Source organism: Pseudophryne corroboree, chromosome 6 (genome assembly GCF_028390025.1).
Source record: "Pseudophryne corroboree isolate aPseCor3 chromosome 6, aPseCor3.hap2, whole genome shotgun sequence".
Lineage (NCBI taxonomy): Eukaryota > Metazoa > Chordata > Amphibia > Anura > Myobatrachidae > Pseudophryne > Pseudophryne corroboree.
Window position 1 is genome coordinate 843665868 of NC_086449.1, and position 27200 is coordinate 843693067.

The 27200-nt window shown below is 48.5% G+C and overlaps 1 protein-coding gene across 3 annotated transcripts in view; it reads right to left on the reverse strand.

Annotated features, from left to right (window-relative positions):
- Positions 1 to 27200, reverse strand: part of PTPRO (protein tyrosine phosphatase receptor type O) — a 698190-nt gene that overhangs the window by 172732 nt on the left and 498258 nt on the right. For 2 of the 3 annotated variants that reach the window (XR_010179771.1, XM_063929452.1), the window contains exons 14-15: positions 20266 to 20328; positions 13151 to 13186 (exon numbers count right to left, since the gene is read on the reverse strand). Coding sequence is in view for 2 of the 3 variants with exons in the window: in XM_063929452.1 (XP_063785522.1) it covers positions 13151 to 13186; positions 20266 to 20328 (99 nt within the window). In the remaining variant the exon portion in view is untranslated. The remainder of the gene's footprint in view (positions 1 to 13150; positions 13187 to 20265; positions 20329 to 27200) is intronic. The other variant, XM_063929453.1, reaches the window with a different exon arrangement.

Below are 27200 nucleotides of genomic sequence, written 5' to 3' on the forward strand. Positions count from 1 at the left end.
ACGGCATGTGGGAATTATTACACGTCTCATGCTCATGTACTATTAACATAAGTGTCAGTAACTATATTTTATACCGGGACCAATAATTCACAGCGCTGTACACAGAGACCACATCTTAGAGGGATGAAATGAATAAATAGTAAATACTGTGGTATTGGCTCTGCTGCATGTATGGTGGCACGGGCCGGTACTGCGCACCGGTAAGAAACTGTTAGCTGGTACGCGGTACCGCCGGCCTGACCACCTTGCTTGCAGCAGATGTGTGTGAGGGGAGGAGAGCGCAGCGCGCGCCTCTCCTGCCCCTATGCCCGGTCTCCAGTGGCAGCGTGTATCTCAAATCAGGTGCCGGTTTGTTCATGTAGCCTGATTTGAGCTGCACGCCAACGCCGGAGACCAGACATAGGGGCAGGAGAGGTGCGTGCTGCACTCTCCTCTCCTCATACACAGCAGCGGCAGCAGAGGTAGCAATCAGATCTCTGCGGTAGGAAGCACAGTCCTCCATTCAGAATGCAACATAGCTTAATACTCTGAGAATACAACATGGCTTCATCCACCGAGAATGTAACATAGCTATACAGTACGTCCTGAGAATACAACATGGCTTTATCCACCGAGAATGTAACATAGCTATACAGTACGCCCTGAGAATACAACATGGCTTTATCCACCGAGAATGTAACATAGCTATACAGTACGCCCTGCGAATACAACATAGCTTCCTCTACTGAGAATGTAACATAGCTATACAGTACGCCCTGAGAATACAACATAGCTTCCTCCACTGAGAATGTAACATAGCTATACAGTACGCCCTGAGAATACAACATAGCTTCCTCCACTGAGAGAATGTAACATAGCTATACAGTACGCCCAGAGAATACAACATAGCTTCCTCCACTGAGAATGCAACATAGCTATACAGTACGCCCTGAGAATGCAACATGGCTTCCTCCACCGAGAATGTAACATAGCTATACAGTACGCCCTGAGAATACAACATAGCTTCCTCCACTGAGAATGTAACATAGCTATACAGTACGCCCTGAGAATACAACATGGCTTCATCCACCGAGAATGTAACATAGCTATACAGTACGTCCTGAGAATACAACATGGCTTTATCCACCGAGAATGTAACATAGCTATACAGTACGCCCTGAGAATACAACATGGCTTCATCCACCGAGAATGTAACATAGCTATACAGTACGTCCTGAGAATACAACATGGCTTTATCCACCGAGAATGTAACATAGCTATACAGTACGCCCTGAGAATACAACATGGCTTCCTCCACCGAGAATGTAACATAGCTATACAGTACGCCCTGAGAATACAACATGGCTTCATCCACCGAGAATGTAACATAGCTATACAGTACGCCCTGAGAATACAACATGGCTTCATCCACCGAGAATGTAACATAGCTATACAGTACGCCCTGAGAATACAACATGGCTTCATCCACAGAGAATGTAACATAGCTATACAGTACGCCCTGAGAATACAACATGGCTTCCTCCACTGAGAATGTAACATAGTTATACAGTACGCCCTGAGAATACAACATGGCTTCCTCCACTGAGAATGTAACATAGCTATACAGTACACCCTGAGAATACAACATGGCTTCATCCACCGAGAATGTAACATAGCTATACAGTACGCCCTGAGAATACAACATGGCTTCCTCCACTGAGAATGTAACATAGCTATACAGTACGCCCTGAGAATGCAACATGGCTTCCTCTACTGAGAATGTAACATAGCTATACAGTACGCCCTGAGAATACAACATGGCTTCCTCTACTGAGAATGTAACATAGCTATACAGTACGCCCTGAGAATACAACATGGCTTCATCCACTGAGAATGTAACATAGCTATACAGTACGCCCTGAGAATACAACATGGCTTCCTCCACTGAGAATGTAACATAGCTATACAGTACGCCCTGAGAATACAACATGGCTTCCTCTACTGAGAATGTATCATAGCTATACAGTACGCCCTGAGAATACAACATGGCTTCCTCCACTGAGAATGTAACATAGCTATACAGTACGCCCTGAGAATACAACATGGCTTCATCCACCGAGAATGTAACATAGCTATACAGTACGCCCTGAGAATACAACATGGCTTCCTCCACTGAGAATGTAACATAGCTATACAGTACGCCCTGAGAATGCAACATGGCTTCCTCCACTGAGAATGTAACATAGCTATACAGTACCCCCTGAGAATGCAACATGGCTTCCTCCACTGAGAATGTAACATAGCTATACAGTACGCCCTGAGAATGCAACATGGTTTCCTCCACTGAGAATGTAACATAGCTATACAGTACGCCCTGAGAATACAACATGGTTTCCTCCACTGAGAATGTAACATAGCTATACAGTACGCCCTGAGAATACAACATGGCTTCCTCCACTGAGAATGTAACATAGCTATACAGTACGCCCTGAGAATACAACATGGCTTCCTCCACTGAGAATGTAACATAGCTATACAGTACGCCCTGAGAATACAACATGGCTTCCTCCACTGAGAATGTAACATAGCTATACAGTACGCCCTGAGAATACAACATGGCTTCCTCCACCGAGAATGTAACATAGCTATACAGTACGCCCTGAGAATACAACATAGCTTCATCCACCGAGAATGTAACATAGCTATACAGTACGCCCTGAGAATACAACATGGCTTCATCCACCGAGAATGTAACATAGCTATACAGTACGCCCTGAGAATACAACATGGCTTCATCCACCGAGAATGTAACATAGCTATACAGTACGCCCTGAGAATACAACATGGCTTCATCCACCGAGAATGTAACATAGCTATACAGTACGCCCTGAGAATACAACATGGCTTCATCCACCGAGAATGTAACATAGCTATACAGTACGCCCTGAGAATATAACATGGCTTCATCCACCGAGAATGTAACATAGCTATACAGTACGCCTTGAGAATACAACATGGCTTCCTCCACCGAGAATGTAACATAGTTATACAGTACGCCCTGAGAATACAACATGGCTTCATCCACCGAGAATGTAACATAGCTATACAGTACGCCCTGAGAATACAACATGGCTTCCTCCACCGAGAATGTAACATAGCTATACAGTACGCCCTGAGAATACAACATGGCTTCATCCACCGAGAATGTAACATAGCTATACAGTACGCCCTGAGAATACAACATGGCTTCATCCACCGAGAATGTAACATAGCTATACAGTACGCCCTGAGAATACAACATGGCTTCATCCACCGAGAATGTAACATAGCTATACAGTACGCCCTGAGAATACAACATGGCTTCCTCCACTGAGAATGTAACATAGCTATACAGTACGCCCTGAGAATACAACATGGCTTCATCCACCGAGAATGTAACATAGCTATACAGTACGTCCTGAGAATACAACATGGCTTTATCCACCGAGAATGTAACATAGCTATACAGTACGCCCTGAGAATACAACATGGCTTCATCCACCGAGAATGTAACATAGCTATACAGTACGTCCTGAGAATACAACATGGCTTTATCCACCGAGAATGTAACATAGCTATACAGTACGCCCTGAGAATACAACATGGCTTCCTCCACCGAGAATGTAACATAGCTATACAGTACGCCCTGAGAATACAACATGGCTTCATCCACCGAGAATGTAACATAGCTATACAGTACGCCCTGAGAATACAACATGGCTTCATCCACCGAGAATGTAACATAGCTATACAGTACGCCCTGAGAATACAACATGGCTTCATCCACAGAGAATGTAACATAGCTATACAGTACGCCCTGAGAATACAACATGGCTTCCTCCACTGAGAATGTAACATAGTTATACAGTACGCCCTGAGAATACAACATGGCTTCCTCCACTGAGAATGTAACATAGCCATACAGTACGCCCTGAGAATACAACATGGCTTCCTCCACTGAGAATGTAACATAGCTATACAGTACGCCCTGAGAATACAACATGGCTTCATCCACCGAGAATGTAACATAGCTATACAGTACGCCCTGAGAATACAACATGGCTTCCTCCACTGAGAATGTAACATAGCTATACAGTACGCCCTGAGAATACAACATGGCTTCCTCCACTGAGAATGTAACATAGCTATACAGTACACCCTGAGAATACAACATGGCTTCCTCCACTGAGAATGTAACATAGCTATACAGTACGCCCTGAGAATGCAACATGGCTTCCTCTACTGAGAATGTATCATAGCTATACAGTACTCCCTGAGAATGCAACATGGCTTCCTCCACCGAGAATGTAACATAGCTATACAGTACGCCCTGAGAATACAACATGGCTTCCTCCACTGAGAATGTAACATAGCTATACAGTACGCCCTGAGAATGCAACATGGCTTCCTCTACTGAGAATGTAACATAGCTATACAGTACGCCCTGAGAATACAACATGGCTTCCTCCACTGAGAATGTAACATAGCTATACAGTACGCCCTGAGAATACAACATGGCTTCATCCACTGAGAATGTAACATAGCTATACAGTACGCCCTGAGAATACAACATGGCTTCCTCCACTGAGAATGTAACATAGCTATACAGTACGCCCTGAGAATACAACATGGCTTCCTCTACTGAGAATGTATCATAGCTATACAGTACTCCCTGAGAATGCAACATGGCTTCCTCCACTGAGAATGTAACATAGCTATACAGTACGCCCTGAGAATACAACATGGCTTCCTCCACTGAGAATGTAACATAGCTATACAGTACGCCCTGAGAATGCAACATGGCTTCCTCTACTGAGAATGTATCATAGCTATACAGTATGCCCTGAGAATACAACATGTCTTCCTCCACTGAGAATGTAACATAGCTATACAGTACGCCCTGAGAATACAACATGGCTTCTTCCACTGAGAATGTAACATAGCTATACAGTACGCCCTGAGAATGCAACATGCTTCTTCCGCTAAGAATGAAACATGTCTTCATGAACTGAGAATGCAAAGTGTCTTTATTCCCTTAGAATGCAACAGTGCTTCATCTACCGAGAATGCAACATGGCTTCTTCCGTTACGAATGCAATGTGCCTTCCTCCACTGATAGTACAACGTGGATTCATCCACTTAGAATGTGATGTTGTTTCATACTCAAAGGAACTGCAATGTGGCTTCAGTCCATGAGCATGCGGTATAAGTCTGTCCCGTGGTTGTGCCGTGTGGCTTCAGTGCATGAGCATGCGGTATATGCCTGTCCCGTGGTTGTGCCATGTGGCTTCAGTCCATGAGCATGCGGTATATGCCTGTCCCGTGGTTGTGCAATGTGGCTTCAGTCCATGAGCATGCGGTATAAGCCTGTCCCGTGGTTGTGCAATGTGCCTTCAGTCCATGAGCATGCGGTATAAGCCTGTCCCGTGGTTGTGCAATGTGCCTTCAGTCCATGAGCATGCGGTATAAGCCTGTCCCGTGGTTGTGCAATGTGGCTTCAGTCCATGAGCATGCGGTATATGCCTGTCCCGTGGTTGTGCAATGTGCCTTCAGTCCATGAGCATGTGGTATAAGCCTGTCTCGTGGTTGTGCAATGTGCCTTCAGTCCATGAGCATGCGGTATAAGCCTGTCCCGTGGTTGTGCAATGTGGCTTCAGTCCATGAGCATGCGGTATAAGCCTGTCCCGTGGTTGTGCAATGTGGCTTCAGTCCATGAGCATGCGGTATAAGCCTGTCCCGTGGTTGTGCAATGTGGCTTCAGTCCATGAGCATGCGGTATATGCCTGCCCCGTGGTTGTGCAATGTGGCTTCAGTCCATGAGCATGCGGTATATGCCTGTCCCGTGGTTGTGCAATGTGTCTTCAGTCCATGAGCATGCGGTATAAGCCTGTCCCGTGGTTGTGCAATGTGGCTTCAGTCCATGAGCATGTGGTATATGCCTGTCACGTGGTTGTGCAATGTGGATTCAGTCCATGAGCATGCGGTATAAGTCTGTCCCGTGGTTATGCCATGTGGCTTCAGTGCATGAGCATGCGGTATAAGCCTGTCCCGTGGTTGTGCAATGTGGCTTCAGTCCATGAGCATGCGGTATAAGCCTGTCCCGTGGTTGTGCAATGTGGCTTCAGTCCATGAGCATGCGGTATAAGCCTGTCCCGTGGTTGTGCAATGTGGCTTCAGTGCATGAGCATGCGGTATAAGCCTGTCCCGTGGTTGTGCAATGTGGCTTCAGTCCTTGAGCATGCGGTATATGCCTGTCACGTGGTTGTGCCATGTGGATTCAGTCCATGAGCATGCGGTATAAGTCTGTCCCGTGGTTGTGCCATGTGGCTTCAGTGCATGAGCATGCGGTATAAGCCTGTCCCGTGGTTCTGCAATGTGGCTTCAGTCCATGAGCATGCGGTATAAGCCTGTCCCGTGGTTGTGCAATGTGGCTTCAGTGCATGAGCATGCGGTATAAGCCTGTCCCGTGGTTGTGCAATGTGGCTTCAGTCCATGAGCATGCGGTATAAGCCTGTCCCGTGGTTGTGCAATGTGGCTTCTATCCATGAGCATGCGGTATAAACCTGTCCCGTGGTTGTACCATGTGGCTTCAGTCCATGAGCATGCGGTATATGCCTGTCACGTGGTTGTGCAATGTGGCTTCAGTCCATGAGCATGCGGTATAAGCCTGTCCTGTGGTTGTGCAATGTGGCTTCAGTCCATGAGCATGCGGTATAAGCCTGTCCCATGGTTGTGCAATGTGGCTTTAGTCCATGTGCATGCGGTATAAGCCTGTCCCGTGGTTGTGCAATGTGGCTTCAGTCCATGAGTATGCGGTATAAGCCTGTCCCGTGGTTGTGCAATGTGGCTTCAGTCCATGAGCATGCGGTATAAGCCTGTCCCGTGGTTGTGCAATGTGGCTTCAGTCCATGAGCATGCGGTATAAGCCTGTCCTGTGGTTGTGCCATGTGGCTTCAGTCCATGAGCATGCGGTATATGCCTGTCCCGTGGTTGTGCCATGTGGCTTCAGTCCATGAGCATGCGGTATAAGCCTGTCCCATGGTTGTGCAATGTGGCTTCAGTCCATGAGCATGCAGTATAAGCCTTCCCGTGGTTGTGCAATGTGGCTTCAGTCCATGAGCATGCGGTATAAGCCTGTCCCGTGGTTGTGCAATGTGGCTTCAGTCCATGAGCATGCGGTATAAGCCTGTCCCGTGGTTGTGCAATGTGGCTTCAGTCCATGAGCATGCGGTATAAGAATTCTAACTAATATTTACATTTGCTCTTCGTTATTTATTAATAATTCTGCTATTTGTATTGGTAGATACTGATAAGTAAAACTTATGTGTAGGAAATATGTGATTTTGTCCAGGCTCAGTTGTATACAGTTGTGTAGCAAATGTTAGAAAAAGAAGCTGCATGTAACTGCATATGTTCAACCATCTGTACAGCATGAACAAGGGTACTAATGCAGTGGCGTAACTAGGGCCCCGCAGCCACTGCCATCGCTTGGAGGCGTAGGGCTTCGGGGGCACAGTGTCCCTCCTGGGTCTCCGGCGGCAGCGCCGTATCTATTAAATGAAGTGACGGTTCGGGAGCTCTGATTGGCTCATGAACCGGCACTTCATTTGCCAGACACACCGCTGGAGACACAGGAGGGATACACAGGAGAGGCGCGCACTATGCCCTCCATGTCCTTCCCAAAACGCACAGCAGCGGGGGAGCCCGGCCGGGTGGGGGGGGGGGGGTGTACCTGGCACTGGGGGGGCATATTTGGCACTGGAGGGGGGGGCATATTTGGCATTGGGGGGTATATCTGTACCCAGCACTGGGGAGGCATGTTTGGCACTGGGGGGGGGGCATATTTGGCACTGGGGGGTATATTTGTACCTGGCACTGGGGGGTATGTTTGGCACTGGGGGTATATGTGTACCTGGCACTGGGGGGGGGGCATATTTGGCACTGGGGGGCATGTTTGGCACTGGGGATATATGTGTAACTGGCACTGGGGGGGGCATATTTGGCACTGTGGGGCATGTTTGGCACTGGGGTTATATGTGTAACTGGCACTGAGGGGGTATATGTGGCACTGGGAGCACAGCCCTAGCAACAAGTATTACCCCCTGCATACAAGTACAGAGGCGCGCAGAATCATCGATTTACTAGTGGCAATTATGGGGGGTGGGGCGCCAAAGAATGTTTTGGCTTGGGGGAGAAAAATTTCTAGTTATGCCACTGTGTATACAAGAAAGCAGAGAGATGTGGGTGACAATGCTAGTAGTACAATGCGGGTGACAATGCTAGTAGTACAATGTGGGTGACAATGCTAGTAGTACAATGCGGGTGACAATGCTAGTAGTACAATGTGGGGGACAATGCTGGTAGTACAATGTGGGTGACAATGCTGGTAGTACAATGCGGGTGACAATGCTGGTAGTACAATGTGGGTGACAATGCTAGTAGTACAATGTGGGTGACAATGGCAGTAGTACAATGCGGGTGACAATGGCAGTAGTACAATGCGGGTGACAATGGCAGTAGTACAATGCGGGTGACAATGGCAGTAGTACAATGCGGGTGACAATGCTAGTAGTACAATGTGGGGGACAATGCTGGTAGTACAATGTGGGTGACAATGCTGGTAGTACAATGTGGGTGACAATGCTGGTAGTACAATGCGGGTGACAATGCTGGTAGTACAATGTGGGTGACAATGCTAGTAGTACAATGTGGGTGACAATGGCAGTAGTACAATGCGGGTGACAATGGCAGTAGTACAATGCGGGTGACAATGGCAGTAGTACAATGCGGGTGACAATGGCAGTAGTACAATGCGGGTGACAATGCTAGTAGTACAATGCGGGTGACAATGGCAGTAGTACAATGCGGGTGACAATGGCAGTAGTACAATGCGGGTGACAATGCCAGTAGCACAATGCGGGTGACAATGCTAGTAGTACAATGCGGGTGACAATGCTAGTAGTACAATGCGGGTGACAATGCTAGTAGAACAATGCGGGTGACAATGCTAGTAGTACAATGTGGGCGATAATGCTAGTAGTACAATGCGGGTGACAATGCCAGCAGTACAATGCGGGCGATAATGCTAGTAGTACTATGCGGGTGACAATGCTAGTAGTACAATGGGGGCGACAATGCCAGCAGTACAATGGGGGCGACAATGCCAGCAGTACAATGGGGGCGACAATGCCAGCAGTACAATGGGGGCGACAATGCCAGCAGTACAATGGGGGCGATAATGCTAGTAGTACAATGTGGGTGACAATGGCAGTAGTACAATGCGGGTGACAATGGCAGTAGTACAATGCGGGTGACAATGGCAGTAGTACAATGCGGGTGACAATGGCAGTAGTACAATGCGGGTGACAATGCTAGTAGTACAATGTGGGGGACAATGCTGGTAGTACAATGTGGGTGACAATGCTGGTAGTACAATGTGGGTGACAATGCTGGTAGTACAATGCGGGTGACAATGCTGGTAGTACAATGTGGGTGACAATGCTAGTAGTACAATGTGGGTGACAATGGCAGTAGTACAATGCGGGTGACAATGGCAGTAGTACAATGCGGGTGACAATGGCAGTAGTACAATGCGGGTGACAATGGCAGTAGTACAATGCGGGTGACAATGCTAGTAGTACAATGCGGGTGACAATGGCAGTAGTACAATGCGGGTGACAATGCCAGTAGCACAATGCGGGTGACAATGCTAGTAGTACAATGCGGGTGACAATGCTAGTAGTACAATGCGGGTGACAATGCTAGTAGAACAATGCGGGTGACAATGCTAGTAGTACAATGTGGGCGATAATGCTAGTAGTACAATGCGGGTGACAATGCCAGCAGTACAATGCGGGCGATAATGCTAGTAGTACTATGCGGGTGACAATGCTAGTAGTACAATGTGGGGGACAATGCTGGTAGTACAATGTGGGTGACAATGCTGGTAGTACAATGCGGGTGACAATGCTGGTAGTACAATGTGGGTGACAATGCTAGTAGTACAATGTGGGTGACAATGGCAGTAGTACAATGCGGGTGACAATGGCAGTAGTACAATGCGGGTGACAATGGCAGTAGTACAATGCGGGTGACAATGGCAGTAGTACAATGCGGGTGACAATGCTAGTAGTACAATGTGGGGGACAATGCTGGTAGTACAATGTGGGTGACAATGCTGGTAGTACAATGTGGGTGACAATGCTGGTAGTACAATGCGGGTGACAATGCTGGTAGTACAATGTGGGTGACAATGCTAGTAGTACAATGTGGGTGACAATGGCAGTAGTACAATGCGGGTGACAATGGCAGTAGTACAATGCGGGTGACAATGGCAGTAGTACAATGCGGGTGACAATGGCAGTAGTACAATGCGGGTGACAATGCTAGTAGTACAATGTGGGGGACAATGCTGGTAGTACAATGTGGGTGACAATGCTGGTAGTACAATGTGGGTGACAATGCTGGTAGTACAATGCGGGTGACAATGCTGGTAGTACAATGTGGGTGACAATGCTAGTAGTACAATGTGGGTGACAATGGCAGTAGTACAATGCGGGTGACAATGGCAGTAGTACAATGCGGGTGACAATGGCAGTAGTACAATGCGGGTGACAATGGCAGTAGTACAATGCGGGTGACAATGCTAGTAGTACAATGCGGGTGACAATGGCAGTAGTACAATGCGGGTGACAATGGCAGTAGTACAATGCGGGTGACAATGCCAGTAGCACAATGCGGGTGACAATGCTAGTAGTACAATGCGGGTGACAATGCTAGTAGTACAATGCGGGTGACAATGCTAGTAGAACAATGCGGGTGACAATGCTAGTAGTACAATGTGGGCGATAATGCTAGTAGTACAATGCGGGTGACAATGCCAGCAGTACAATGCGGGCGATAATGCTAGTAGTACTATGCGGGTGACAATGCTAGTAGTACAATGGGGGCGACAATGCCAGCAGTACAATGGGGGCGACAATGCCAGCAGTACAATGGGGGCGACAATGCCAGCAGTACAATGGGGGCGACAATGCCAGCAGTACAATGGGGGCGATAATGCTAGTAGTACAATGTGGGTGACAATGGCAGTAGTACAATGCGGGTGACAATGGCAGTAGTACAATGCGGGTGACAATGGCAGTAGTACAATGCGGGTGACAATGGCAGTAGTACAATGCGGGTGACAATGCTAGTAGTACAATGTGGGGGACAATGCTGGTAGTACAATGTGGGTGACAATGCTGGTAGTACAATGTGGGTGACAATGCTGGTAGTACAATGCGGGTGACAATGCTGGTAGTACAATGTGGGTGACAATGCTAGTAGTACAATGTGGGTGACAATGGCAGTAGTACAATGCGGGTGACAATGGCAGTAGTACAATGCGGGTGACAATGGCAGTAGTACAATGCGGGTGACAATGGCAGTAGTACAATGCGGGTGACAATGCTAGTAGTACAATGCGGGTGACAATGGCAGTAGTACAATGCGGGTGACAATGCCAGTAGCACAATGCGGGTGACAATGCTAGTAGTACAATGCGGGTGACAATGCTAGTAGTACAATGCGGGTGACAATGCTAGTAGAACAATGCGGGTGACAATGCTAGTAGTACAATGTGGGCGATAATGCTAGTAGTACAATGCGGGTGACAATGCCAGCAGTACAATGCGGGCGATAATGCTAGTAGTACTATGCGGGTGACAATGCTAGTAGTACAATGGGGGCGACAATGCCAGCAGTACAATGGGGGCGACAATGCCAGCAGTACAATGGGGGCGACAATGCCAGCAGTACAATGGGGGCGACAATGCCAGCAGTACAATGGGGGCGATAATGCTAGTAGTACAATGTGGGTGACAATGGCAGTAGTACAATGCGGGTGACAATGCCAGCAGTACAATGGGGGCGACAATGCTAGTAGTACAATGGGGGCGACAATGCCAGCAGTACAATGGGGGCGACAATACCAGCAGTACAATGGGGGCGACAATGCCAGCAGTACAATGGGGGCGACAATGCCAGCAGTACAATGGGGGCGACAATGCCAGCAGTACAATGGGGGCGATAATGCTAGTAGTACAATGTGGGTGACAATGGCAGTAGTACAATGCGGGTGACAATGGCAGTAGTACAATGCGGGTGACAATGGCAGTAGTACAATGTGGGTGACAATGCCAGTAGTACAATGCGGGTGACAATGCCAGTAGTACAATGCGGGTGACAATGCTAGTAGTACAATGCAGGTGACAATGGCAGTAGTACAATGCGGGTGACAATGGCAGTAGTACAATGCGGGTGACAATGCCAGTAGTACAATGCGGGTGACAATGCTAGTAGTACAATGTGGGTGACAATATAATATATGGCTGTGACGTGATATAATATATGGCTGTGATGTGATATAATATATGGGCTGTGACGTGATATAATATATGGCTGTGACGTGATATAATATATGGCTGTGACGTGATATAATATATGGGCTGTGACGTGATATAATATATGGCTGTGATGTGATATAATATATGGGCTGTGACGTGATATAATATATGGCTGTGACGTGATATAATATATGGGCTGTGACGTGATAGAATATATGGCTGTCACGTGATATAATATATGGGCTGTGACGTGATATAATATATGGCTGTGACGTGATATAATATATGGCTGTGACGTGATATAATATATGGCTGTGACGTGATATAATATATGGGCTGTGACGTGATATAATATATGGCTGTGACGTGATATAATATATGGGCTGTGACGTGATATAATATATGGGCTGTGACGTGATAGAATATATGGCTGTGACGTGATATAATATATGGGCTGTGACGTGATATAATATATGGGCTGTGACGTGATATAATATATGGCTGTGACGTGATATAATATATGGCTGTGACGTGATATAATATATGCTTGATGCTACTGGTTTAAGTTGGAGTGGTCATATATAATCACCCAATAATAAATGCCTACATAGCGCTGGTGATAGTCATACAGACAGAACCCCACAAGTACAGTAGCGGAATGGTGTATTATGGGATTCTATGAAGACTCTGCTCTCAGACAGAGGGTTCAGAACGTCACAGATCATGAGGATGAACTAGGAACATACTTGGTCAACTTCCGTTTCTTGAATCCATTTTTGTTCCTAGAAGAAACAGAAACATTTTAGGAAGTACATAGTGCGGATTGGAAATCGCGATCATTTCCCTATTCTACAACAAAACGATAAAACCTCTGATCTTATTACACTATAGGATTAATATGATTGATTGCATTTTACAAGCCTAATGGGCCCTACACATTGAGCGATCCACTGCCGAGCTGACTGACGGCGGATACGGCCGACCCGGCGGCGGAGGGGGCAGTAAAGTTTCTTCATTCCCCCTGTCACCCGGCTCCATAGATGTGCAGGCAAATATGGATGAGATCGTACATATTGGCCTGCATGCACAGGCGACGGGGCACCAGCGATGAACGAGTGCGGGGCCTCCACACTGAAAGATATGAACGGTATCTCATTATCGTTCATATCTTTCACTCATATCGCGCAGTGTGTAGGGCCCATAAGCGTGTGCACAGGAGTTTAGAGATAATTGGGGACATGTCTGAATAGTTTTTACATTTCCTTTGTCTATTTAGCTGACGCTAACACGGTTGTCAATAATCGTTCTACTAGCATTCAATAATGACCTAGCAAATTTCCATCATACCATTATAATGATGGGTAAGAAAAAATATATAAATATAATTGTTGCTTTTTTTTAAAAAAACATTTCTTTTTTTATGAGTAAATACTTGTCTTGTACTTCCATGACGGTGAAACATGAGGCCAGAGAATAACGGTGATCGCAATGGCTCAGAATATGCCCAACAGCCTGAACAGAACGTAATAATGTTTCATTTTGATTCACGGCTTATTGGATCTACAGGTCAGCCAAAACTAAAGCCTTGATTTGATACAAACGGAATTATTGTGATAATGAAAAAACTAAATGTGTAAGTTATCCAGTAATCTGCCGCCTTTATCATGACAACCGCTCATTATTTCCCACAGCTATTGTATTGGCAACATAACAAATGCCTCCTGAGATGGGCCTACAAACATAAAACGACACTAAATAAATAAAATATCAATTCCAATGACATTTTATACAACAAAAAGAGTTGTATGCGTGTGACACCAGGGATGAGGACTGGATACATTGTGAGACTGCTCTGGTGAAAATAGGATTTTGGTACTTACCGGTAAATCCTTTTCTCCTATTCCGTAGAGAATGCTGGGGACTCCAAAAGGACCATGGGGTATAGACGGGATCCGCAGGCACACTTAAAAGACTTAATCTGGGTGTGAACTGGCTCCTCCCTCTATGCCCCTCCTCCAGACCTCAGTTATAGGAACTGTGCCCAGGAGAGACGGACATTTCAAGGAAAAGATTTTTGTTTAAACTAAGTGCTACAAACATACCAGCCCACACCACAACATACCGTACAACCGGAGTAACAGTAAACCAGATAACAGTATGAATTAACACCAGCAACAAGCTGAAACAAAAATATACAACCCGTGTATAAACTAATTTAACCAGCACGAAAACACTGCAAGTAACAGTCCGCACTGGGAAGGGCGCCCAGCATCCTCTACGGACTAGGAGAAAAGGATTTACCGGTAAGTACCAAAATCCTATTTTCTCTCACGTCCTAGAGGATGCTGGGGACTCCGTAAGGACCATGGGGATTATACCAAAGCTCCAGAACGGGCGGGAGAGTGCGGACGACTCTGCAGCACCGACTGAGCAAACATGAGGTCCTCATCGGCCAGGGTATCAAACTTATAGAACTTAGCAAAAGTGTTTGAACCCGACCAAGTAGCTGCTCGGCAAAGCTGTAACGCCGAGACGCCTCGGGCAGCCGCCCAAGATGAGCCCACTTTCCTGGTAGAATGGGCTTTTACTGACTTTGGCACCGGTAGTCCGGCCGAAGAATGAGCCTGCTGAATCGTACTACAAATCCAGCGTGCAATAGTCTGTTTTGAAGCAGGATGACCAATCTTGTTGGAAGCATACAGGACTAACAGCGCCTCAGTTTTCCTGGCAACAGCCGTTCTGGCGACGTAGATCTTCAACGCTCTTACAACATCCAGAGATTTTGGAATCGCCACAGCTTCCGTAGCCACCGGGACCACAATAGGTTGGTTAATGTGAAATGAAAAAACCACTTTCGGTAGAAATTGTTGACGAGTCCTCAATTCCGCCCTATCCGAATGAAAAATCAAGTACGGGCTTTTATGAGATAAGGCCGCCAACTCTGACACCCGCCTGGCAGACGCCAGTGCCAATAGCATAACTACCTTCCAAGTGAGAAATTTCAACTCAACCTCATGCAAAGGTTCAAACCAGGAAGACATGAGAAACCGTAAGACTACATCAAGGTCCCATGGAGCTACAGGAGGCACAAACGGAGGATTGATATGCATTACTCCTTTCACAAAAGTCTGAACCTCTGGGAGGACAGCTAACTCTTTTTGAAAGAAAATAGACAAAGCCGAAATCTGCACTTTGATGGAACCCAATTTCAGGCCTGCATCCACTCCCGCCTGGAAAAAGTGGAGAAAGCGACCCAAGTGAAAATCTTCTGCAGGAGCCATTTTAGACTCACACCAGGAAACATACTTTCTCCAAATACAGTGATAATGCTTCGCCGTAACCTCCTTCCTAGCCTTAATGAGAGTTGGAATGACCTCCCTGGGAATACCCTTACGAGCTAAGGTCTGGCGCTCAACCTCCATGCCATCAAACACAGCCACGGTAAGTCTGGAAACACGCACGGACCCTGCAACAACAGGTCCTCTCTTAGAGGAAGCAGCCAAGGATCTTCCACCAGTAATTCCTGAAGATCCGGGTACCAGGCCCTTCTTGGCCAATCTGGAACGACGAGAATCGCCTGAACCCTTGCTCGTCGAATGATCCCCAGTACCTTTGGAATGAGAGGAAGTGGAGGGAACACATACACCGACTGGAAAACCCACGGAGACACCAGGGCATCGACTGCACTGGCTTGGGGGTCCCTTGACCTGGAACAATACCTCGGGAGCTTCTTGTTGAGACGAGACGCCATCATGTTGATCAACGGAATTCCCCAATGTTTTGTCACCTCTGCAAATACCTCTTGGTGAAGAGCCCACTCTCCCGGATGGAGATCGTGCCTGCTGAGGAAATCTGCTTCCCAGTTGTCCACTCCCGGTAGGAAGACTGCTGACAGGGCGCTCACGTGTTGTTCCGCCCAGCGAAGGATTCTTGTGGCCTCCGCCATTGCCGCTCTGCTCCTTGTTCCGCCTTGACGGTTTATATGCGCCACCGCTGTGATGTTGTCTGACTGTACCAGGACAGGTCGACCCTGAAGAAGGCTTCTTGCTTGCAGCAGGCCGCTGTAAATGGCTCTTAACTCAAGAACATTTATGTGGAGACAGGCTTCCTGGAGCGACCATTTCCCCTGGAAGTTTCTTCCTTGGGTGACTGCGCCCCAGCCCCAGAGACTTGCATTTGTTGTTAGAAGCACCCAATCCTGGATACGGAACCGGCGTCCCCCTAGGAGGTGATGATCTTGTAGCCACCACAGGAGAGAAATTCTGGCTCTGGGAGATAGACTTATCTTCCGGTGCATGTGCAGGTGAGACCCGGACCATTTGCTCAGCAAGTCCCACTGAAACACCCGGGCATGAAACCTGCCAAATGGAATGGCTTCGTACGCCGCAACCATCTTCCCCAGAACCCGAGTACAGTAATGGATTGACACACTCGTCGGCCTCAGAAGTTTCCTGACCTGCAGTTCCAGAGCCTTTTCTTCTGGAAGAAATACTTTCTATAAATCCGTATCCAGAATCATGCCCAGAAAAGGCAGCCAAGTGGTCGGAATCAACTGAGATTTTGGCAAATTGAGTACCCAACCGTGCTGTCGCAGAACCGACAGTGACAAATCTACACTTTTCAGCAATCGTTCCTTGGACCTCGCCTTTATCAGGAGATCGTCCAAGTACGGGATAATTGTAACCCCTTGTTTGCGAATGAGAACCATCATTTCCGCCATGACTTTGGTGAAAATCCTCGGAGCCGTGGAGAGCCCAAACGGCAACGTCTGAAATTGGTAATGAGAATCCTGTATCGTAAACCTGAGGAAGGCCTGATGCGAAGGATATATCGGGACATGTAAGTAGGCATCCTTTATGTCGACTGACGCCATAAAATCCCCCCCTTCCAGGCTGGCAATTACCACTCGAAGGGATTCCATCTTGAACTTGAAAACTTTCAAGTATGGATTGAGGGATTTTAGATTTAGAATTGGTCTGACCGAACTGTCCGGTTTCGGCACAACAAAAAGGCTCGAGTAGAACCCCTCCCCCCGCTGGGACGAGGGAACGGGAACAATGACCCTCTGTAGACACAATTTTTGTATCGCTGCCAGCACCACCTCCCTGTCCGGAAGAGCTACTGGTAATGCCGAAATTAAGAACCGGTGAGGGGGCATCTCCTGAAACTCCAGTTTGTATCCCTGAGACACAATCTCTAGGACCCAAGGATCCAGGTCTGATTGAATCCAGACCTGACTGAATATTCGTAGACGGCCCCCCACCGGTCCGGACTCCACAAGGGAAGGCCCAGCGTCATGCGGTGGACTTGGTAGAAGCAGGGGAGGACTTTTGGTCCTGGGCGCCTGATACTGCAGGAGGTTTCCTTCCCCTTCCTATACCTTTTGAAGCGAGGAAGGACGAACCTTTTCCACGCCTGTATTTATTGTGATGAAAGGACTGCATCTGCTGATGTGGTGTCTTTTTCTGTTGCGTGGGAACATAAGGAAGAAAAGAGGACTTACCCGCAGTCGCGGTCGAGACCAGGTCAGCCAAGCCGTCCCCAAACAAGACAGTTCCTTTAAAGGGTAGCGCTTCCATAGACCTCTTGGAGTCGGCATCAGCGTTCCATTGATGGATCCACAACGCCCTCCTGGCTGATATCGACATGGCATTGGTTCTTGAACCCAAGAGACAGACATCCCTCGCCGCATCCTTCAGGTAATCTGCAGCGTCCTTAATATAACCGAGAGTCAAAAGAACATTATCTTTATCAAGCATATCCATATCATTAGCTAAATTCTCAGCCCATTTAGCAATAGCACTACTCACCCATACCGACACCACAGCAGGTCTGAGCAATGCACCCGAATTAGCGAAAATGGACTTCAGAGACGTCTCCAGCTTGCGATCCTCCGGATCCTTGAGAGCTGCCGTGTCAGGAGACGGAAGCGCCACTTTCTTAGACAAACGAGATAGATCTTTGTCAACATTTGGAGACGCCTCCCATATTTCCCTGTCATCAGAGGGGAAAGGATACGCCATGTAAATCCTCTTGGGAATCTGCCACCTCTTGTCCGGCGACTCCCAAGCCTTTTCACAAAGAGTATTCATTTCATGAGAGGGGGGAAATTTCACCTCCGTTTTTTTTCCCTTGAACAAGAAAATCCTTGTTTCCTGTACCGCAGGTTCATCAGAAATGTGTAAAACATCTTTTATAGCCACAATCATGTACTGAATACTCTTAATTAAACGTGGATGTAACGCTGCCTCAGTGAAGTCGACCTCGGAATCAGAGTCCGTGTCGGTATCAGTATCTACCACCTGATTAAACGGACGCTTTTGCGACCCAGATGGGGTCTGAACCTGAGACAAAGCCTCTTCCATGGACTTTTTCCACACCTGCGTCTGTGACTCAGACTTATCTAACCTCTTTGATAAAGAAGCAACATTCCAATTTATCGTACTGAGCAATGCGAGTAAATCAGGTGTCGGCTGCGTCGACAGTCCCAAATCCAGCCCCGCATCCGCTCCCCCAATAACCTCCTCTGGTGAATAACATTCAGCCTCAGACATGCCGACACATAGTACCGACACACAACAACACACAGAACGTCCCAGCTAGGTGACAGGCCCACAATGAAGCCCAGATAGAGGACACAGAGGAAGTATGCCAGCTCACACCCCAGCGCCCATATAGCCCAAGAAAAGATTTATGTACCCAGCGCTGCTTTGTAATGATAATAAGTACCACACTGCGCCCCCCCCCCCCCCCTTCTGAATATCTCCCCGTTACTTGTCTGAGGAATGTGGAGGTCTGGCAGCGTCTCCCTTCAGCCGCGTGTTAAAGGAGAAGATGGCGCCTGTGAGCCGCAGGACGAAGCTCCGCCCCTTCCCGGCGCGCTTCGGCCCGCCAAATTTAAAAATGAAAAATGCCGGCGGGGGTTTCTGGAAAAACTCTCTGCCAGCCCCAAAACTCCAGTAACATGCTGCCCAGGGTGCCCCCCCCCCCCCCCCCCCAGCGCACTGCACCCAGTAAATACCGTTGGTGATGTGGGTGGGAGCATGGAGCACAGCGTTACCGCTGCGCTGTACCTTCCGTTACTGGAGTCTTCTGCCGTCACTGAAGTCTTCTGTCTTCTCATACTCACCTGACTTCTTTCTTCTGGCTTCTATGAGGGGGGTGCGGCGCGGCTCCGGGAACGAGCAGCTAGGCGCATCAAGTGATCGAACCCTCTGGAGTTAATGGTGTCCATTAGCCGAGAAGCAGAGCCCTTAACTAAGAAGAAGTAGCTCTGCTTCTCCCCCCTCAGTCCCACGATGCAGGGAGCCTGTAGCCAGCAGGTCTCCCTGAAAATAAAAAACCTAACATAAAGTCTTTTCTAGAGAAACTCAGGAGAGCTCCCCTAGTGAGTGTCCAGTCAGTCCTGGGCACAAAGTCTAACTGGGGTCTGGAGGAGGGGCATAGAGGGAGGAGCCACTTCACACCCAGTCAAAGTCTTTTCAGTGTGCCCAAGCTCCTGCGGATCCCGTCTATACCCCATGGTCCTTTTGGAGTCCCCAGCATCCTCTAGGACGTAAGAGAAATAGAGGACAAGGACTGGTCAAAGGAACTCACACGCCAAGGAAACATTTCTCCTGTATGTGCTGAACATCGGCCATTTTTACCAGAGACTCTCCCCGTTTGTTATCAGAAGTTCACGAATTGACCAGACTTATGTACGGTGTAACGTTTGTGACAAATTGTAAGGAAAACAACTGAAATAGTGAAGATTTGTTTATCCGCCGCGTAATGTGCAATGAAATGAAACATTCAGATCTGTGTGAGATTGGAGGGCGGAATACTGCGACTTAGGGTCTCTCTGGAATAGTCAGTGACTGACCTAGCTGGGCACTGCTGCTCCAGACAAACACTGCTACCTCTCTGGTAAAAGATTCGGGTAACACTATGAGAAAAAGAAAAATAGAAATTCTCTTCAGGGTGATAGAGTGGAACCTGCTAGAATGCACATATATGATTGCAGCTTAATGACAAACTATCCTGGGATTGTTCATTGCATTTCACAATATAACAAAGTGGAAGTGTGCGGCAAGCAACGGCAGAAAGTGCAACATTTTCCTTTATTGTTTAACGTCAAACATTTTACTTTCCATTTGTGCATTAGTTGGTAAGAAATCCCCATAGTCAAGGAGGGCAGACCGAATACATGTTTACGGAACCTGGAATTTCAGGGGGTACGTAGCCAAAACTGCAAAAAGTCTCAGTACAAATAACCTTTTCCTAATGTTCTAACCTGCTGGCGCCATGTGTTATTGTGCACACTACTGATCCGAGCGCACGTATCCACAGACAATACTGACTGACCGTTGCAGCTGACCAGGAATACCTGGATGGTAACGGAGCGGTCACGTGTGTGGATGAACTTGCTGGATGTGCAGTGTGACTCTCGTGTACATTTGTCTGTGATCTGATGGATATTGCACCGGAGAAGGGGCTGGTGCGTTTGTGATCTGATGATGATGATGGATATGGTGAATTATTGGAGGCCAGGTAGTCCCTGACAATTCAGTATGTGAGGAGCAGCGGTGGATTCAAATCACTGGAGCAACTCAGCATTACTCTGGTGCGGAGACAACGGATCATGAAGATGGGAACGCACTAGAGCAGTGATCTCCAACCCGCAGCTCGCCGTAGTATTTTCGGTAGCTCACAGAGCGCACGGGCTTGGGCAGTCACTGGCACTCCTCCTCCCTTCATTATTAATATGACGCCGGCCGTCACCCAATCAGGCAGTGGCGGCACCTGATTGGCTGCCGGACCGCAAGTTTTGATTGGCTCACTTACCGACACCATATTTTAAATGCCCGCCGCCGCCGGAGACTCTTGTCACCCTTACCGCAGCCGCTCTCCAGACTTCACTGAAGAGGCACGCGCTGCGCTCTCCTCCCCTTCCGTCCCTCATACAGGAGGAGCAGCACTGGCAGCAGAAGGAGAAGCCAGCAAGGGTCAGCACTATGGGGGCACTGTATCGGACAATGCGCGCAGGCAGGGCTGTTTCTAGCCAATTTGGCTCCCAGTGCGAGATTTCAAAATACCCCCCCCCCCCCCTTCATTGACATTAAAAAAATAAAAATGCGCCCCCCCCCCCCCCCATAGCTATAAAAAGAAAAAGCCTTCAGCTCACAGGCTCCCGGCAAGGGGGCGTGGCCTTATTAAAATGGAGCTGGTCTCATCTGATATCATCATGGCCACCACAGGGGGGGGGGGGGGGGGGAAAGTCCCCATTTTACACAGTACGGCAGGCAAGAGTCCCCATTTTACACACAGTACGGCAGGCAAGAGTCCCCATTTTACACACAGTACGGCAGGCAAGAGTCCCCATTTTACACAGTACGGCAGGCAAGAGTCCCCATTTTACACAGTACGGCAGGCAAGAGTCCCCATTTTACACACAGTGCGGAAGGCAAGAGTCCCCATTTTACACAGTACGGCAGGCAAGAGTCCCCATTTTACACACAGTACGGCAGGCAAGAGTCCCCATTTTACACACAGTACGGCAGGCAAGAGTCCCCATTTTACACAGTACGGCAGGCAGGTGTCCCCATTTTACACATTATGGCAGGCACGTGTTCCCATTTTATACATTACGGCAGGCAAGAGTTCCCATTTCACACAGTACAGCAGGCAAGAGTCCCCATTTTACACACAGTACGGCAGGCAAGAGTCCCCATTTTATACATTACGGCAGGCAAGAGTCCCCATTTTACACAGTACAGCAGGCAAGAGTCCCCATTTTACACACAGTACGGCAGGCAAGAGTCCCCATTTTACACACAGTGCGGCAGGCAAGAGTCCCCATTTTACACAGTACGGCAGGCAAGAGTCCCCTTTTTACACACGGGCCCTCATTCCGAGTTGTTCGCTCGCAAGGCGATTTTAGCAGAGTTACACACGCTAAGCCGCCGCCTACTGGGAGTGAATCTTAGCTTCTTAAAATTGCGACCGATGTATTCGCAATATTGCGATTACAAACTACTTAGCAGTTTCAGAGTAGCTTCAGACTTACTCGGCATCTGCGATCAGTTCAGTGCTTGTCGTTCCTGGTTTGACGTCACAAACACACCCAGCGTTCGCTCAGACACTCCCCCGTTTCTCCGGCCACTCCTGCGTTTTTTCCGGAAACGGTAGCGTTTTTATCCACACGCCCATAAAATGCCGTGTTTCCGCCCAGTAACACCCATTTCCTGTCAATCACACTACGATCGCCGGAGCGAAGAAAAAGCCGTGAGTAAAAATACTATCTTCATTGTTAAATTACTTGGCGCAGTCGCAGTGCGAATATTGCGCATGCGTACTAAGCGGAATTTCACTGCGATGCGATGAAAATTACCGAGCGAACGACTCGGAATGAGGGCCACAGTACGGCAGGCAAGAGTCCCCATTTTACACACAGTGCGGCAGGCAAGAGTCCCCATTTTACACACAGTGCGGCAGGCAAGAGTCCCCATTTTACACAGTACGGCAGGCAAGAGTCCCCATTTTACACACAGTACGGCAGGCAAGAGTCCCCATTTTACACACAGTACGGCAGGCAAGAGTCCCCATTTTACACACAGTGCGGTAGGCAAGAGTCCCCATTTTACACAGTACGGCAGGCAAGAGTACCCATTTTACACACAGTACGGCAGGCAAGAGTCCCCATTTTATACACAGTGCGGCAGGCAAGAGTCCCCATTTTACACAGTACGGCAGGCAAGAGTACCCATTTTACACACAGTGCGGAAGGCAAGAGTCCCCATTTTACACAGTACGGCAGGCAAGAGTCCCCATTTTACACAGTACGGCAGGCAAGAGTACCCATTTTACACACAGTGCGGCAGGCAAGAGTCCCCATTTTACACAGTACGGCAGGCAAGAGTCCCCATTTTATACATTACGGCAGGCAAGAGTCCCCAGTTTACACAGTACAGCAGGCAAGAGTCCCCATTTTACATACAGTGCGGCAGGCAAGAGTCCCTATTTTACACAGTACGGCAGGCAGGTGTCCCCATTTTACACATTATGGCAGGCAAGAGTCCCCATTTTATACATTACGGCAGGCAAGAGTTCCCATTTCACATATTACGGCAGGCACGTGTTCCCATTTTATACAGTGCGGCAGGCAAGAGTCCCCATTTTATACAGTGCGGCAGGCAAGAGTCAAGTGGGGGGGAAGGAAAGGAGAGGGGGGGGGAGACTATTTACATATGAAGAGGATGTTCCCGCTCTTTGGGCCGCCTCTCCTTCCTCGCGCCGGCCGCCTCCTCCTTCTAGCTTGGCTCCCCCTCCTCTTGTCATGCGATTGCGTCGTGACGTCACAACCGCGTCATTCCGTGAAACTCCGCCCCCCAAGCAGGAGTACTCGGGAAGAAGGAGGAGGGGGAGACAAGGCCTAGCAAAGTGACGCGGCTGGCGCAAGAGATGGCACTGCATGCGGGGGGGGGGGCATTTTATCTGGTGCTGCTGGGGGCATTATTTGTGTATCTGGCACTGCTGAGGGGCATTACTTATCGTTATGAGGCCACACCCACTTTTGCAGGAATGCACGCGCATTGGGGGGAGGGGGGAGTTCCTTCAGAGATTTTTTCCCCCCAAAAGTAGCTCACACCTCAATTAAGGTTGGAGACCCCTGCACTAGACGATGTGCTCCCTCCCGGCGGGCACACACACAGTGACATCATGCCGCAGCCTGTATACACACCGGGCGATATAGTAAACGATATGTACGCTGGGTGTTACTGGCCACCGTCACCTGTATACACACTGGACGATATAGTAAACGATATGTACGCTGGGTGTTACTGGCCACCGTCACCTGTATACACACCGGGTCATATAGTAAACGATATGTAGTATTTTGGGAGTTTGGTGAATTTAGGTCCCCATACAGCGCACCAGATCGGGGCTGAAAGGTAAGCAGCATATATAGGCCCAGATTTATCAAGCCTTGGAGAGTGATAAATTGCTTGGTCAAACACAGCCTGTGACGTGACAGTTAGGAGCTGATTGGTTGGTACTTTATCACCATTCAATTTATCATTCTCCGAGGCTTGATAAATCTGGCCATATTTCCTGCGTTACCTTTATAACGAATGTCTTCAACAAAATCTTAATTTTCACCTAGTATATTTCTGCAGAAATTAAGGTACAGATGGGTCCATGTTTATCTTGGCATTTAAAAGGATTAAATGAGCCAGTTCAGTCAGACTTAGGGGTCATTCCGAGATGTTCGCTCGTTGACGTTTTTCGCAACGCAGCGATTAGGTGGAAAATGCGCATGCGCTTAGTAATTTAACACAAAACTTTGGAGATTTTCACAAGCTCGAGCGACATTTTTTCAATGCTCGAGTGATTGACAGGAAGTGGGTGTTTCTGGGCGGCAACTTGGCGTTTTCAGGGAGTGTGCTAAAAAACGCAGGCGTGTCAGGGAAAAACGCGGGAGTGGCTGGAGAAACGGGGGAGTGGCTGGCTGAACGCAGGGCGTGTTTGTGACGTCAAACCATGAACTGAACGGACTGAGCTGATCGCAGTGTAGGAGTAGGTCTGGAGCTACTCAGAAACTGCAGCGAATTATTTATTAGCAATTCTGCTAATCTTTCGTTCGCTATTCTGCTAAGCTAAGATACACTCCCAGAGGGCGGCGGCCTAGCGTGTGCACTGCTGCTAAAAGCAGGTAGCGAGCGAACAACTCGGAATGAGGGCCACTAAGGGGTACATTTACTAAGATGGAAGTTCCATGTAAGATGGAATGTTGCCCATTGCAACCAATCAGATTCTACTTCTCATTTATCTAGCACCTTCTAGAAGATAATACATGGAATTTGATTGGTTGCTATGGGCAACATCCCATCTTAGTAAATGTACCGCCATGTCCCTGACTATATTCTCATATGTTGTAGTAACCAGCCCTGGCCAGGATATCCTGCAGTATCCCGAGTTTTCTCAGCCTTGCGTCACTCTGACTCCGGTGGTTGCAGCAGTGTTCTCCGACCAGCTGGCAGCTGTGTCTGAGGTTTTTTCAAGCTCCTGTGTGCAGTCTATGATATTCCCCGACATTGCTGCATTCCATGATTTCCATCTGATCTCCACTTCACCAACCTAAGTCTCAGTCTGGCCAGCCCGTTACCCTGCAGCCAATCACAATCCGGCAGGGGGTTTAAATGAAGTCCAGATGTAGTAATCTGGGCCTGTGTAACTAGTCACATAGTGTGACAAGTGAACCTGTTTTGTTTCTTCTGTGTGGCACTATCAGGCCCAGCATATCCTCAGCCGGTAACCAGTCTGGTCCTGCATATCCTCAGCGGGTAGCCAGTCCGGTCCAGCCGTAATCCTCAAACGGTAGCCAGTCCGGTCCAGTAGCATCTCTTCAGCAGGTAGCCAGTCCGGCCTAGTTGTGTTCCTCAACCGGTAGCTAGTCCGGTCCAGCAGCATATCATCAGCCGGTAGCTAGTCCGGTCCAGCAGCATATCATCAGCCGGTAGCTAGTCCGGTCCAGCAGTAAACCTCAGCAGGTAGCCAGTCCGGTCCAGCTGTAATCCTCAACCGGTAGCCAGTCCAGTCCAGCTGTAATCCTCAGATGGTAGCCAGTCCGGTCCAGCAGCATATCCTCAGCCGGTAGCCAGTACGGTTTAGCTTTTTCAGCTGGTGACCAGTCTATTACATTACCACTGCGTGGTTCATAAACTTGAACTCATATCAAAGGCAGTTCTCACTGCTACTCAAATCCCATGCAAAAGAGCTATATTCAGCCGCCTCAACTCCAGCTCCAAGCCTCAGACCCTGGAAGTCGTTCACCACCTGACCAAGGTAACCTTGTCCACAAAACAGTGACACTCCCTATGTCCCTGGCATATCTCTCACTATGCCCCTGACTGCTCCCTATGTCCCTGGCACATCTCTCACTATGCCCCTGACTGCTCCCTATGTCCCTGGCACATCTCTCACTATGCCCCAGACTGCTCCCTTTGTCCCTGGCACATCTCTCACTATGCCCCTGACTGCTCCCTATGTCTCTGGCACATCTCTCACTATGCTCCTGACTGCTCCCTATGTCCCTGACACATCTCTCACTATGCCCCTGACTGCTCCCTATGTCCCTGGCACACCTCTCACTATGCTCCTGACTGCTCCCTATGTCCCTGACACATCTCTCACTATGCCCCTGACTGCTCCCTATGTCCCTGACACATCTCTCACTATGCCCCTGACTGCTCCCTATGTCCCTGGCACATCTCTCACTATGCCCCTGACTGCTCCCTATGTCCCTGGCACATCTCTCACTATGCCCCAGACTGCTCCCTTTGTCCCTGGCACATCTCTCACTATGCCCCTGACTGCTCCCTATGTCTCTGGCACATCTCTCACTATGCTCCTGACTGCTCCCTATGTCCCTGACACATCTCTCACTATGCCCCTGACTGCTCCCTATGTCCCTGGCACACCTCTCACTATGCTCCTGACTGCTCCCTATGTCCCTGACACATCTCTCACTATGCCCCTGACTGCTCCCTATGTCCCTGACACATCTCTCACTATGCTCCTGACTGCTCCCTATGTCCCTGGCACATCTCTCACTATGCCCCTGGCTGCTCCCTATGTCCCTGACACATCTCTCACTATGCTCCTGACTGCTCCCTATGTCTCTGGCACATCTCTCACTATGCACCTGACTGCTCCCTATGTCCCTGGCACACCTCTCACTATGCTCCTGACTGCTCCCTATGTCCCTGGCACACCTCTCACTATGCTCCTGACTGCTCCCTATGTCCCTGGCACATC